Below are 15395 nucleotides of genomic sequence, written 5' to 3'. Positions count from 1 at the left end.
CCTTTCCTAATTTTGAACCAGTCCATTGTTCCATGTCCAGTTCTAATTGTTGCTTCTTGACTTGCATACAGGTTTCTCAGGAGGCAGGTCAGGTGGTCTGGTATTCCCATCTCTTTAAGAATTTTCCATAGTTTGTTGTGATTCACCCAGTCAAAGGCTTTAGTGTAGTCAATGAAGCAGAAGTAGATGTTTTTCTGTAATTCTCTTGCTTTTCTATGATCCAATGGATGCTGGCAATTTCATCTCTGGCTCCTTTGTCTTTTCTAAATCCAGTTTAGATCTAAATCATGTACTATTGAAAACTGACTTCTTTCAGTCCTGTGGCCACTGCTGAGTTTTCTGAATATGCTGGCATATTGAGTGTAGCACTTCAACAGCATCATCTTTCAGGATTTGAAATAAAGTTCTAAGGAACTAATTAATAAATGAATGTATGACTAAACTACCATGCACTTTTAAATTTTATTCTTCAGTCCTGGGACCAAAGTGACACAGCATGAGTGAAAATGGATAATTGATGAGGGACATTAATAGGGTTTCTTATATTGTAGAGAAAACCTCCAAGCAAAGGAAAGTCTTTAAGAGCTTCTAATTGCAAAAGGATTAAAAAATTCTGATAAACTTCAAAATAAATTACGTGGAAATATGGAATGCTGGAAACCCAATGTCAGTTCCTTCTTACTTGCTTGTCATCTGTTTAATTCTTTCATCATCATGTATTCAAGACATTTTAAACCTTACATCTATGCAACCATATGTAGAAAAGAGAAAGTACCCACTTCCGAAATTGGGAAATTTAAAAATAGTACTAGAACCCCAGGTAAACCACAAAGCTCTAAATCTCATAGTTTTTCTCAATGACCAATTTAAGTACTATTAAAAGATTTCTTCCTGCCATCATTCACATTCATTGTGGGGCCATGATTTCCTTCTCTGGAATGTGAATTTCTGATTCCTTTACAACCACAGATGCATAGAGCACGTTGCTGCTGAAGTGCGGTCTGACAATTTAAACCTGGGAAATTACTGTAAAGGGAATTGTATGGAAAACAGGAAACCTGGTCCATGCCAAATAGATGAGGAAAAGAAAAGTAATTGATATGTATAAAAATTACAATGAAAATAGAGTTGCCATTCAGAAATAATTTGGGACTCTGATAACTGGTGAAGATAGGAAAACAAAACTGAAAAATAGAAGTGTCTTCACCTGGCTTGGGAGTCTCCATTTTCACAGGGTGGGCAAGAAGGTTCCTTAGGTGAAAGGCATCAGATAATGCCAGGGAACGTCTTTCTCATACAATATTTCCTACTGTTTCCCTAAAGGAGAAACTTCAAAACAATAACAGCTTCTCTCTCTCTCTCTCTCTCTCTCTCTCTCTCTCTCTCTCTCACACACACACACACACACCCCCCACTGAGGTGTTCCTTCTTTGTTGATAAGTGTTGACCCAAGTGTTAGGCTTGATGCATACTCATGTATAAACTGGTAAATATTCAGTGGATAAATAAATCAACAAAGGAATGAATGATTGTGGAAAAACTATTCTTCATTGCTTTGGCTTTGCTGTCTAGGGAACAGGCTGAGAGGTAACATAAAATGATCTAAATTATCAGAAGAAAGCTTCATGGAGATAAAAATGGAAGAATTCCATTGCTTTACGAAAGTCGTATCAAAACAGAAAAGGAATAATTTACCAATCGTTTATAATACTAACATTACACCCTCTCTTCTTAGTTCATTTACTTGAACAAATGGAAAGTTTTCCTGTCAGCCTAGCTGAAGTCAGTGGTGTCAACTTTTGCACTTTCTCATAAACACTCTGAGAATTAGCACCATGATTTCAAGGCTTGGTATGAGACAGAGAAATTAATGAGAGTCATAGGAGGATTGTAAAGTCACAGACTTTAGTCTGTGTCATCACAATGTATTCAAAAGGGGTCATTCTTCCTGTGGAGCATGGCAGTTCCAACACTGCTGTTGTGATTGTGATCATTTTAGGATTTTCTTTGATTCAAGTGTTCTTCTTGTTTATTTCGGAGAAGAGCTTTCTCTGACTTTTCTTTTTCCCATCATAACACCAGACTAGTCACTACTTAACAAGAACCAAATGATGTTAAATTTCAGAATGACTCTGAGTCAAATTTTTTCTTAAGCTGAAAGAAGAAGATGGCTACCACAGCAACCTGATTGGTTAATTACAGTTAGGAAGCTGTGCAAGGGGTGGTTCTGGGTTTTGGGATCTGAACACAAATATGATTCATATGGAGTTTTCATTGTCATCAAAGTTAAGTGATTCATGTGCCAAACATGCTAATTAAGTGAATTTTCATATCTTTTCCTCCAAACATATTCATTTAAAAAATTTCAGTTCCTAAAGTTTATTTCAGAATTTTGAGCTCTGCTAAAATAAAACGTATTCAACTGATTTTAAACAGCTTTGAAAACAGTTTAGTAAATCTGGAATTCATAGGCGTTTCTGCTATGGTTTTTCCTATGTTACATAAAAATGGTCATTTCTCCCATTGCAGTAGAAGAAAAGAATGTGATTATTGTAGAAACTGGAATTCTGGGTTTTTAACCGTGATCCAACACAAACGGCTGTGGTTTGGGGGAACTTAACCTATCCTAAACTCAACATCCTGAGCTGGAATTAATTGCTCATTAGAAGCAGAAAGAGTTCTTTTTTTCACTCTAATGTAACTAAAGCATAGGCTTTTTTTTTGACATATTATGGAAAAATAATGTGGTTCTGAACTTTCTTTTTCTGATTTTTGGTATTTAGGTTTGGGTTTGAGCCAGAGATAGCCTAACTTATTTGATTATAGCATAAAAAGAATGATTTTATTTTGACTTTTAGAGAGAAGTGATGAAATGATACCAGCATTTGGTTTGGGTTCAGTTCTGTTGGGTTAAAAACAAATTACGAGTGATAATTAAAGATAATTCCAGCAGAGATTCTCTTTCTTTCAAACATCTCTTGTAGAAAAAACATCTCAATAGCTGTCACAGTGGCCTTCCTTTCTTCTGTTCCACAGGGAGTTGGCGCGGATTGGAGTATCAGCTTTGTTACCGATCATGTGACTATGCGCAGAGTCTCAAAACACTAGTTTCCTCATCTGTAAAATAGAATTGAAGACACCTACCATTTGCTTATAGAATCAGTGTTGATGCCATTGTTACTAGTGAGCTGGCTGTAGCAACATTTACTGAGTAAATAATTTACATATATTCTCCTTGTAGTCCTCTCTCCCTATTTCAAATCCTTAACTAGACCCAGGCATTTCTTTTTCTTTTTTTAAATTTTTTCTTTTTTCTTTGAAGTGTAGCTGTTTTATAATGTTTCAGCAAAGTGATTCAGTGATACATATACATACATGTATTCTCTTTCAGATTCTCTTCCATTATAGATTATTACAAGATACTGAATATAGTTCCCTCTGCTGTACAGTAGGTCCTTTTTGTTTATATATTTTATGTATAATAGTGTGTATCTTTTAATCTCAAATTTCAAACTTATCCCTTCCTGGCTTTCCCTTTTGGTAACTGTAAGTTTTTTTTGTTTGTTTTTTTCCTCGTGTCAAAGTGTTTCTTTGCTTCAGGATTTTTGCAGAGTTGAAAACAAAAGCTTCGAACGTTCTTTTCGTTTCTGGTCTTTGATTTTAGCGCAAGCTCATTAAAGAGATTAGGTGTGCCCCTGGGGTCAGGGATGAAAGGAACACACTTTGGAAGGAAAAGTTTGTGTGGGGGAGACAGGGAAATAGATATTGACCTTCTGACCTATGGACTTTGCCAAAAGTGCCTTATAACCGGTCCTGACAGTTACCACCTGAAAGAGCTGTGGGCACCTCAGAGGTAACCAGAGTGAGCATGACTGGAAGACCTTCCACATGCTCTGTGTGCTGTACAATACCCCCAAACTCTGGAATAACCAAAGAGGTTCAGCTCCAACAATGACTGAGAACAGCTGTCTGCCCAATGGAACATATTATTTCTGAACACCTCAGTACATGCACCACTTAAAAATTCCTCACCCTTCTTGAGCACTTTACTGCATGCCAGATGCCATTCTAAGTGCTTTACATGTAATAGTTCATTCGTGGTCACAATACTTACATGAGATACTGCTATTATCCGAATGTTAAAGAAGACCGAGAGGCTAAGTAAATGGGCCAAATTTAGCCAGTTAGCAAGTGGTGTAGCCTGAGTATGAACACAGGGCCCATGCTCTAAAATGCTTCCCATACCTGCTGTGTGTTGGGTCTAAAATTCAGGACCTCTATCTGTGGGCTTAGGAAGACTGGGTGAGAAGGCACTAGCTTGGAGTAGCATCTTTAGGGGAGACTTCAAACAGTGCTGACTGAGGAGTCATGGACTGTGTAAGTTGTGGCAACTGGCCTTGGGCCACTGGGGGAAGACTTGGAAACAAAAGACTGCTTTTGAGGGAGTTAAAGGCCAGGCTGCTGGAGAAATCAGTGCCACCCCTAGGATCAGGTCATTACCCACAGGAAAGCAGTTTGACTGCGAGATGTGGGGTAACTTGGGCTCTGTACATAGAATAGAGGTGCTGGAGGAGCTTCAGGCCATGACGCGGCAGCAAAAAGGTATGGGGAAAATGCCTTAGCAGCCAAGGCACTCTCGCCCCTCGCTTTCACCAAGGGACTGTTTCTAAGCACAGATTCTATTGACCTCTCTCCTGTTCGCTTCTAGACTTCCCCTACGCTGCCTAATTTTTACCTACTTAGGGTTAAATCAAACACCTGCTTTAGAAAGAGAAGTCTTTCAGGGAGTGGGAAGAACCTTCATGGATTTGATTATTTGGCCCAACTCTACTTCCCCCAGATCAGAGTGATGAACATGAACTACAGGAGAACAGGTACTTTAATGGAGGACCATGAAAAGAGAGGTAACCTTGGACTCCTGAGCACTCTGGAGGGAAGCATGGACTTAAGCGTAGTATGATAATGAGGTAGGAGGGATTATGGGTCAGGAAACCTGGGGACACATCCTTGAGGACTGATAGATAAGGAGGGGCTATAGAACATCTCCAAAGTGTGTCCAGAAAAGAAGGAAGAAGGAAACTTCCTTCTTTGGCCACTGGCTCAGATGGTTCCCCTGCTCCCACTTCTGGGTTCATGTTCTGTCATTGCTGTTTAGTCACTAAGTTGTGTCTGACTCTTTTGCAGCCCCATGGACTGTAGCCCACCAGGCTCCTCTGTCCATGGGGTTTCTCAGGGAAGAATACTGGAGTGAGTTGCCATTTCCTCCTCCAGGGGATTTTCCTGACCCAGTGATTGAACCCCAGTCTCCTGCATTGGCAGGCTGATTCTTTACCACTGAACCAGCAGGGAAGCCCGTGACTAGTACAAAGTTATTGGATTTTAGTGTACTTTGTGTAGGCTAGTCCAGTATCTTACAACCAGTAACTTTTTTTCCTATGGAGAAAATCATTCCCAGGTTCAAGCCACCGATTTCTTACTGGTTTTCTGAAACATAGTTTATTTTTATGTTGGGGATTGCCTGTAAACATGTTGCCTTCTTTCAAAGTAATACATGTTTAAAAGCTAGAAATTCATTCACAAAATCTTCTTCCATATGGCTAATATGTCATCATGGTCCTGTGAAAGCCACACTGAAATACAGGAGGACTGATGCTATCAACCAAAAGAAAAAAAGAATCTTCAATTCATTTTGTTGTCTTCTTTCCTAGAAATTTCACTCCTTCCTGAAATCTAGATGAGTGAGGCCCAGTCTTTCAGGTGGCATCTGAAGTTTTACCAGCGTCACATTCCATCAAAACTCAAGCCCTTCCAAAATCCCCCTAATCTGTAGACAGTATCTGCCTTGGTACCTCTTAAACTCCTCAGTTCAGCTGTTCTAGGAAATCAGGAGAAACGCTCAACTGTTGATGGAGGGACACATTCGAAAGGATGTGTTCGTGGAGTTCAAGAGGGTCTCATCAACTGAGAAGGGGTTGGTTAACTCTGGTAGGAGCCAAACTACAACCATTGTGGATACATACATTTGATGGTTCTAATTCATTAACTCATTCCATCTTGTGAAGCTTTTCAGAACAGCATATGTACTTGTTACAAAACAACAACCCACGCAGTTACAGACAGAGCAATTCTTACCCAGGGAAAATGAGTTACTTTTTATCATTTCAAAGCATTCTATTGCCTCTTTCTAAGGCAAATTCCTAGGTCTTGGGTGAATCAAAATGTCACTTGCTTATCTGAACAAACAGCCAACGGTCTGTTTATTTTTCATGAATAACTCAGTGAAGCCAGCTGCGTTCTTGGGGTAGCTCAAAGATACTGAACCAGTAGACAGAAAGAAATCTTCTTCCTTTTACCTAGCTAACAATGGCAGCGACTTTAAGAATGATAATAGAATCATCTTTTCTAACGATAAACTTGAAAATATGTGAAGGGAAAAGTCTTCATCTCTCTTTTCTTGATAACCTAAGAAGATAAAGTTTGTATCATTATAAAAACTAGGAATTATAGTAGACAGCTCCTAATTGTGCCCGACGTCCATTTTTCCCTCATGACAGCAGCTTGATCTCCTTTCAGGGACTGCTTCTTCACTTATACTCATTCATCGAATTTATGTAGATCTGTTTCTACTTGCTGGTTCCAGGAGTGGCCTTGTGATGTAATTCTGACCAGTAAGAGTATTACATCTTTCTGGCCATGGGAGCTCAGGAAGGGACAGGTGACCCAGGTTGAATCAACAAACCATTGAGGACTGTATTGAACATCAGTTCTAGGACTTTCTGGATATACTAGGGATGAGACAATCTCTTTCTATAGAGTTGCTGGGTTGAGGCTGCTGATGGCTGTCTTATCACCATATAGGGGAGTCCCTTGACAATGGTCCCAACAGACAGAAGCACAAAAGTTATTCTCCTAATAATGAGCTCCTAATGGCCTGTGGGAAGGAGTAGGACCCAGCTTTGCCTGAAGTCAGATACATCTATGGACCTTAAACTTATGTAAGCCAACAAAGTTTCTGCTTTTGCTTGAGCCAGTTTGAATTAGGTTTCTGTTGCAACTTAACAGCCACTGACTAATCCATACTTGTTTTTTAATGTCCCTAGTTTTTAACAGATGCCCTCCAGGAGAAAGAGAAGGACAAATATGAACAAGCCTCAGTTCTGGTATTGGACCGCTAAACAGCGGGAGCTCATCTCTCTTATCCCTTATGTTTAGAACATGACCTTCTGATGGTTTTTGTACTTGTGTGGCTATTACACATTCCATCTTAAATCTGCTCCTAAGACAGCTAGCACGATCTTAGCATCTTGACCTCCCTTTCCTCTGACTACAGGATTCACCAGATGTGCCCCTCACTGTTAAGACAGCTGCCAAGTATGTTCCTTTGAGTTGGTTTCTAAATCATCTTCATATTAGAAGAAACAAATCTTTCAGAATGCTTTTATTCCTTCACCCAACCATCTCTGTTCCAACCATGACCTACGTGAATTAATCCCCTTTGCCAAAACACATAGTGCTATGTCTTTGACAATGGAAACCAGCCTACCTCCCTCCCACCCTTTTATAGGTAACTATTCTTCCAATGTAGCCAAATAATTAAAAAGAGGAAAGGGATATAATATATGCCATGTAACTCTTGAAAAAAGATAGTAATAATGGTGCTAAAATTTTTAGAAAACTTTAGAACCATCCCATTTCTAAAGTTACTTACAGGATATTCACGCTGCTGTTAAATAAGCAGATAATCTTTATCTGCTAATGATAATAATTTTTAAAAGCCCAACAACAATAAACCATAGCCTGTGGCCAGATGACTGTGACAGTCTTTACAAGTTTTACAGAACATAAAATGGCAGCAGATATCAGGTATTATGTTATTATGTTTTCTGTTGGCAGGAAAAAAAAAGTTCTCAGCTAGCCTATCTGGCTCACTTAATTGGGCCTATAAAAACTCGCCAGTCATCTCACTCACAGCCATTGAATTTCCCTCTACTTGTTCTTTACAGCTTTTCAGAGCCTAGATGGGAACACAGATACAAAACAGACTTGCTGAAAAGATTTTTTAAGGTCTCATGTCCATATTTACAAACCTTGCAATCTGTGTGTATTCATTTATTTTAACACAAATGAAGTGAATAAATCAAGAACTCCTTTGGGAAAAAGAAAAACCTGTGTGTTTGAGGAGCAAAGAACAAAATATAGGACTGAGGCAACTTCCAAATGCTCTCTATCGCTTTCCCAGAACCCCTCACACACACCCCACTTTCAACAGAATTAACTGCTTTCTCTGCACTCATTTAGAAGATAGTATCACTCTACACGAGAGCATTTCTCACGTAGATTAATGCCCTTTTTCTTGGTTTTGGCTTAAATGTTTGTATTCCTGGCTAGACTGTGAGTTCTTCCAACATAGATACAATACACTTTTGTTTACCAGTACTGGGCCTACACTAAGACTGAGAAAATGTTGGTTAAAATTGAATAGGAGACACAGAAAAAGGAAAAGGGAAAAAGAGATGTGAGAGCAAGGGAGAACCCAAGAGAGCAGTAAGAGAAATCCCTGGCTTTCGGCCACTGAGCAGGTGTAACATCGGTAGAAAACTATCCACAAGATGGCTGGGAAGATTCAGAAAGTCAGAGGGGGGACCGAAGCATAGTCCCACTGATACAAATACATTTTAAAAATATCAAGGAGCAGCCTTTCTTAAAAGCACGCTCCAAAATTTCTCAAGGATTTTCTTTCAAGTTTCTAATAAACAACCTGCATAATTCTGAATATTTCTTGTTCAGAAATGGACAGTTATATTACGACACCTGGTGAAAAGTGACTGCAAACTGCATACTAATATCAGAGATATGAAAGAAAATAAAACCACCAAAAATATGAATAGAACCTAATAATCTCTTTTCAGTGATTCATAGATCCTAATACTCTTTCCATGATTGTTTTAATCATTTTGGCTTTGAAAACTTTTGTGAGCATTCTTTCATTCTTTTTGGCCTATCTTAAAAGTAGTTACTAGGTAACTTATTCCTCTAATTCTTTTCTCAATTGATCCAAAGTTCTCCAGTATAGTGTGACTCTTGGGAGTTTCTCTCAGACGTCTCAATCTGAGGTATTGGGAGCTAGAGGAATTCTGAGTCCATGAAAAGTATTTTTTGATGATGCTGGTCCACATAATGATTTTGTTAGAGAAGCTGAACTACTTCAGTATTTACTGAAGAGACTGGAATCAAGGTCCTATTTTATAAAACTTGTGGGTCAGAAAGCCTGAAGGAGAAGCACCTAGGAGCCCTCTTTGGGGCTCCATCCCTCCTCTTCATAGACTGTTTTTCAGTTTTTAACAGGCACCCTTGGTCATGGTGAAGATCAGCCAATCTAGGAGCCACAGTCTCATAAAAGCTGTCTTGTTGGGTCTGGATGACCGACAGAAATGAAAGACTAAATTTCTAAACATGCTTTCCTGGATCTCTCAAAACGTAGCAAGACAATGGTGTGATTTCTCAGGTCCATGTTGGACAATAGATAATACTGTTTTTCCATGGCTTGTGGAAAGGACAGGAAAGGATGCTGATATTCTAATCCCTGGTTTGGAATATCACAGACAATCACAAAGGGCCACTCAGCTTTTATGACAGTGCATTTCCCAAGAATCCTTTCGGGACACCATAGTCCCCAATTGTTTGGGAAATGTAAAGTCAGTCACTTCTGGCAAAGCTCAACACACCTGAGCATGGGAAACACAAATTAGAGAGATACTCTTTCACTCACTGGATTGTTCATCTGGTTACACATTTGCCTGGCACAGAAACAGAATGAAATAGGGAGGACCTGAGTGTGTAGTCATCCAGCGTAGGTTGGGTAAATCAGAGGAAACTTTAAGTCTCATGACTGCTAATAATTTTCATCCTTTCAACTTGATGTAAGGAGATCATATAAAATAAGGTTCAAACAACCAGGACTGCTTTATCTATTGTGAAATTATTTATCTTTATTTTGCTCATAGGAATTCATACTGGTTTTGAGAAGAAAGACTTTTTAATGCATTGGACATGGAGCTCTGCTTTGGTTCTGGTGGAAACAACTTCCCGTTATCATGGTTTGATTGAGAGAGGACAGTCTTATGTATAGAGTCTTCCATCAAAGTCAATAAGTCAGTCTTGATTAAGGCTGAAATGAAGTGAATAGTTATAGATTGTCATTCTATGAAAATATTTTGCTTTTGTTACTGACAGTCTAAAGGACTAGTTGCTCCATCACAGTCAATGCTATTCTGCTTAATCCTAACATTGGTAATAAAACCAATAAATAGTTGTTTCTTCTGATCTGCAGTCACAGGATGCTTATCTCTGGAAAGGACTGAAGCCATTTGCTTGGTGATTGTTAGTCCATACCACGTACTTCTGATAAGTGTTTTTAAACTCTGCCATACAAAGTAAAATCTACTGGGCTAAGGAACGTCAGTTGCTGTGCACAACAGTGATAGATGCTGAAACTGACTTTTGGGCCCCTCTGTAAAAGCACTAGGTTTCATGCATGAGAAGCCACACTATCCAAATAAAAACTAGAGAGAATCAGCTTAGTGGTTGGACTCTGCTCTCCCAATGCTGACCTCATGAACACAAATGTGGGTGTGAAAATCAAGAAAGGAAACTTTCCTTTAAAAGATCAGTCCCCAGCAGATGAATGGATAAGAAAGCTGTGGTACCTATACACAATGGAGTATTACTCAGCCATTAAAAATAATATATTTGAATCCGTTCTAATGAGGTGGATGAAACTGGAGCTGATTATACAGAGTGAAGTAAGCCAGAAAGAAAAACAGCATGCTTGGGGCTGGTGCATGGGGATGACCCAGAGAGATGTTATGGGGAGGGAGGTGGGAGGGGGTGTCATGTTTGGGAACGCATGTAAGAATTAAAGATTTTAAAATTAAAAAAATAAAAAACTAAAAAAAAAAGCAGTTAGCCTTTCCCCCTTTCTGCTCTACTACTGTATTAAGTTATTCAATAAATAATTACTATACTGTAAAAAAAAAGAAAAACACCAATACAGTATATTAACAATATATATGGAATTTAGAAAGATGGTAATGATAACCCTGTATGCAAGACAGTAAAAGAGACACAGATGTATAGAACAGATTTTTGGACTCTGTGGGAGAGGGAGAGGGTGGGATGATTTGGGAGAATGGCACTGAAACATGTATACTATCATGTAAGAAATGAATCGCCAGTCTAGGTTTGATACAGGATGCTTGGGGCTGGTGCACTGGGATGACCCAGAGAGATGATATGGGGAGAGAGGTGGGAGAGGGGTTCAGGATTGGGAACTCATGTACACCTGTGGCGGATTCATGTCAATGTATGGCAAAACTAATACAGTATTGTAAAGTAAAATAAAAATAAAGAAATAAATAAAAGAAAAAAAGAGAGAAATGTTTAAATAAGTCTCAGAATGAAGGAAAATATTTGTAATATTTCTGATAAATGACATGTGTCCAGAATATGCAAAGATTTCTCATAAATCAACAATAAAATGATGGTCAACTTAAAAAAATATATAAAAGATCAGTCCTTCAAAAGAGATGGTGTGGTCACCATGGATAAGATCGTTCCTTATGTGGTTCTCAAAACAGCCCTGAAAACTGCAGAAAAAGGCAGTAATCATCAAAGAGGATGAGAGAGAGCTTGCCTTCTTGAAAAAGACAACAGAATGAATTAGGCTATTTTGAAAAAACCCAGAAAAATGTTTCTTTAGAGGTCACAATATTCTTTTGTCTTCATGAATGTGGAATGATTTGATAAAGAACCCTCTAATAAAAAAACTGCCCTTGTCTCAGAATAAAATGATCTTAGTGTACTGGTAAGATTAGCAAAATGTGAAGAAAGCTAAGCAACAAAGAATTGATGCTTTTGAACTGTGGTATTGGAGAAGACTCTTGAGAGTCCCTTGGACTGCAAGGAGATCCAGTCCATTCTGAAGGAGATCAGCCCTGGGATTTCTTTGGAGGGAATGATGCTGAAGCTGAAATTCCAGTATTTTGGCCACCTCATGCGGAGAGTTGACTCATTGGAAAAGACTCTGATGCTGGGAGGGATTGGGGGCAGGAGAAGGGGACGACAGAGGATGAGACGGCTGGATGGCATCACTGACTCGATGGATGTGAGTCTGAGTGAACTCTGGGAGTTGGTGATGGACAGGGAGGCCTGGCGTGCTGCGATTCATGGGGTCGCAAAGAGTTGGACGCGACTGAACTGAACTGAACTGAACTGAAAGTGTTCAGATGCAATATACTAACATTTGATATTTTTGAATTGATATCTTTCAGACCTTTCTGAAATTTATTTCTAATAATTGTTTTCCAAAGGAGAGATGGCTTCTGTTTCATGGTCTGTGAATGCTTGACCACATGTCTGAGACTCAAGAGATGGAGGTTAAGGATTAAGGCTCAGTGGATAATGACCAAGATTCCCTGTCCTTTTTAAAATAACTAACATCTGCTCCATCCAAACAAGCAGGCATACAAGTGCAAGAGGGAGTAAATATGAAAGCAATTAAAACGAACTACTGTGCATTCGTGTGGTTTGATTTATAGAAACAACTTCTGTAGGAGAAAATGGGCTGTGGTTTAGGTAATGTTCATATCCATGAAACCCAAGTAACCTAAATATACATTGATATGTATAGGACATTCCTAGCCATGTTCTTCTGCTCTTAACTATGTCAGTAAAGATGAGTGCAATGAATTCAGGCATAGACTTACCCAGTGAAGGTCATAGTCAGGTCTTGCTCTTCCTTCGTCATCCTCATATAAAGCGAAACCTTCTCTCCGAGCCTGGTAATACTCTTTCCGCAACTTTTGGATGCGGTCAGCACTTCCGCTCATGGACCGGCTACTGCAGGACATAATCAGACAAGTAGTCACATGGTGAGCAACATCCTAGAAACTTGTTTGTTGATATTTTTTATTTTGTTAAAGCATCTGACATTCAAATTTGAAGATTCAGTAATATCGTACAAACATGCCAGGAAAACTGAAATTCCCGGTAACAAAAATAAATAAAGACTACTCTTTATGTGCATATGTTTAGATCTAACTTGGGATTAATAAGTGCCTTTTGAGTGAGAACTTAAGGTCCTGACCTAGAGCAATTAAAAGAGCCATCACCTTTTCCTTAAAATTGTATGTACAGAGCTTGGTTAATTTTTTATGTAGTATCTCATTTTCTTACATAAGTGTTGCCTATTTGAGACCAGTTGTTTGACCTGAAGCTTGAATGTGATGCAGAATGGCAATGTCATATTCAGCTCAATGACACTTGTGAATTTTTGGAGTGGAGCTGGGGTACATGCCATTATATGGGTATAGGCAGGATATAGAGAAAGAAAAGAAAGTGGAAGTCTTGCCAAGAAGTAAAAAGAAAAACAGAAAGCTGGTCATAGTAGAACATGCCATCTTGGCTACATGTCCAAGGTTTTCTTCTCTTCTTAGCTACTTCTTCCTCTCAGGAATTACAGCTTCTCCAGTAACTTATCCATTCAGCCCCACACTAGTCAGCCAGTGGCTCCCTTTTAGCTTAGATCTGTCACCATCGTTTCAACAGAATCAACATTATGTGATACAATCAGGGCTACGAAGCAAGAGGAAGTTGCTAGACAGATCTCTACAGCTGATCAACTTCTCTGATTGATCTGAGGCATAACTGAGTGCCCTATTGTGCCAGACCTTATGTTAAGACCCAGAGATCTTAAACACTTTCACAGAGCTTGTTCACAAAAAACACACAGTCAGGGAGTTAGGGAACTGAAAGGGATATGGAAGACTACAATCCACTGTGACTGATGCTACAGGTCTGCACAGGGGTTGAGGGAAGATGGATTGCTTAAACTTTAACAGGGTGAGAACAGAGCCATCGAAGGAGATCACAGAAGGCCCCAAAGAGGAGGTGACATCTTAGCTGAATCTTGAAAGATGCATAGGTGTTCAACAACTGAACAAGTGAGATGAGAAAATTCAAGGCAGACGGAAGGACAATGCAAAGCACAGAAATGAGAAAGCCTGTTGCTTTGGGGGAATGCAAGGAAGTCAGTTTGGGAAGCAGTGGTCCTCAACTTCTTTTGTCCTGCCTCATAGACATAGTAGCTGACATTCGCTCCCTTCCCCCTCTCATTTGGGAAGCAGATTATAATAAAAGAAAGTTTTTGTCCTTTAGGGATATTTTGAATTTAATAAATGACAAAGTAGATCATTTGCAAATGTTCGTACTATAACTCAATTTGTAACAATTAACCATAATGATACTCATATTTGATGTGTATGTGAGAAACACGGCTCTAGTATACAAGGTGTAGGGGAGGGAGCTGGGAAGAGAGACTAGTGAGACCGAGAGAAGTAAGGAGGAGCCCCATGGAGAAGACCTCTACATGCCAAAATGATCCCCAAGTATTACGCTGAGTTTTAAGTTTAAATGAGATATCTAAAAGCAGTAGAAAAAAAGTCATCTATTATTCTGTTAAAACATTTAAAAATTACACTTGAACTATAATAAGAAAATGGTGAGTAAACATTTTTTGGAAGGAAAACATTCTTCCCAAACTGACAGATTGTAAGCTAAGTGAAAGTAGGACCACGTGTTTCAACATCCTCTGTACAAAATTAGCATGGAGTTCTTGGCTTCCTACTTGCTCTATGGACACCAAGTAATTGATGTCTTTGATCAAGAAAAAACAATTTCTTACAGATCATTTACCTTAATTTTTCTTCAATATGTATCTTAAAACTCTCTTTCAATAGTTCTGACTTTGTTTCCTTACTATACTTTTCTTGAACAAAAGTACTTCTTGAGAACTTGATAAAGATAACAATAAGAAAAAAAGTGGAAGGTCTGATATTATCTGAACAACAGAAGGCAGGTAAGACAGCCGAGCTTAATTCTGAAGAGCATCCCTTGCTCTTAAGTACTCTGAGTTGCCTACGGGCCTGCATCCACTGTGCAGGCTTCTGCCCATTTTGTGCACGCATGAGTCGCGCTCAAACTCACCAGATGAGTTCAATCAACGTGGTGCAAACACAGCATACATAATCTATTAGTTTACCCAATGAAACCGAAGCATTGAATTCAAGCAGAATGAAGTCATCAGTAATAAAAAAAAAAAGAAACTATCTGATAAGGGACTGTTTTAAAAATCCCCATAATTTTCTTACATTTGTGGGAAAAAATAATCACACTCAGACCGTAAACTATTCTTCCATATGCCTATAAATAAATAAATTTAAAAATATGGGTTTGATCAGATTTCAGTTCTCAAATAGAAGGAATGGGGCAAGAATACAAAATCAGCTGTTTATGATTCAGAAAATCCCCTATGGTTGACAGGAACATGACTATTTACC

General features: G+C 38.9%; 1 protein-coding gene across 5 annotated transcripts in view; it reads right to left on the bottom strand.

Moving 5' to 3' along the window:
• Nucleotides 1–15395, bottom strand: part of PARD3B (par-3 family cell polarity regulator beta) — a 1167593-nt gene that overhangs the window by 126740 nt on the left and 1025458 nt on the right. For 3 of the 5 annotated variants that reach the window (XM_069578084.1, XM_069578083.1, XM_069578085.1), the window contains exon 21: nucleotides 12765–12897. In XM_069578084.1, the coding sequence (XP_069434185.1) occupies nucleotides 12765–12897 (133 nt within the window). Of the gene's footprint in view, nucleotides 1–2001; nucleotides 3118–9969; nucleotides 10169–12764; nucleotides 12898–15395 lie in introns of those variants that run through there. The other 2 variants (XM_069578086.1, XM_069578087.1) reach the window with 2 other exon arrangements.

The sequence above is a fragment of the Ovis canadensis genome, chromosome 2 (assembly GCF_042477335.2).
Source record: "Ovis canadensis isolate MfBH-ARS-UI-01 breed Bighorn chromosome 2, ARS-UI_OviCan_v2, whole genome shotgun sequence".
NCBI classification, from domain to species: Eukaryota; Metazoa; Chordata; class Mammalia; order Artiodactyla; family Bovidae; genus Ovis; species Ovis canadensis.
This window is presented reverse-complemented; position numbering and strand designations above follow the sequence as displayed.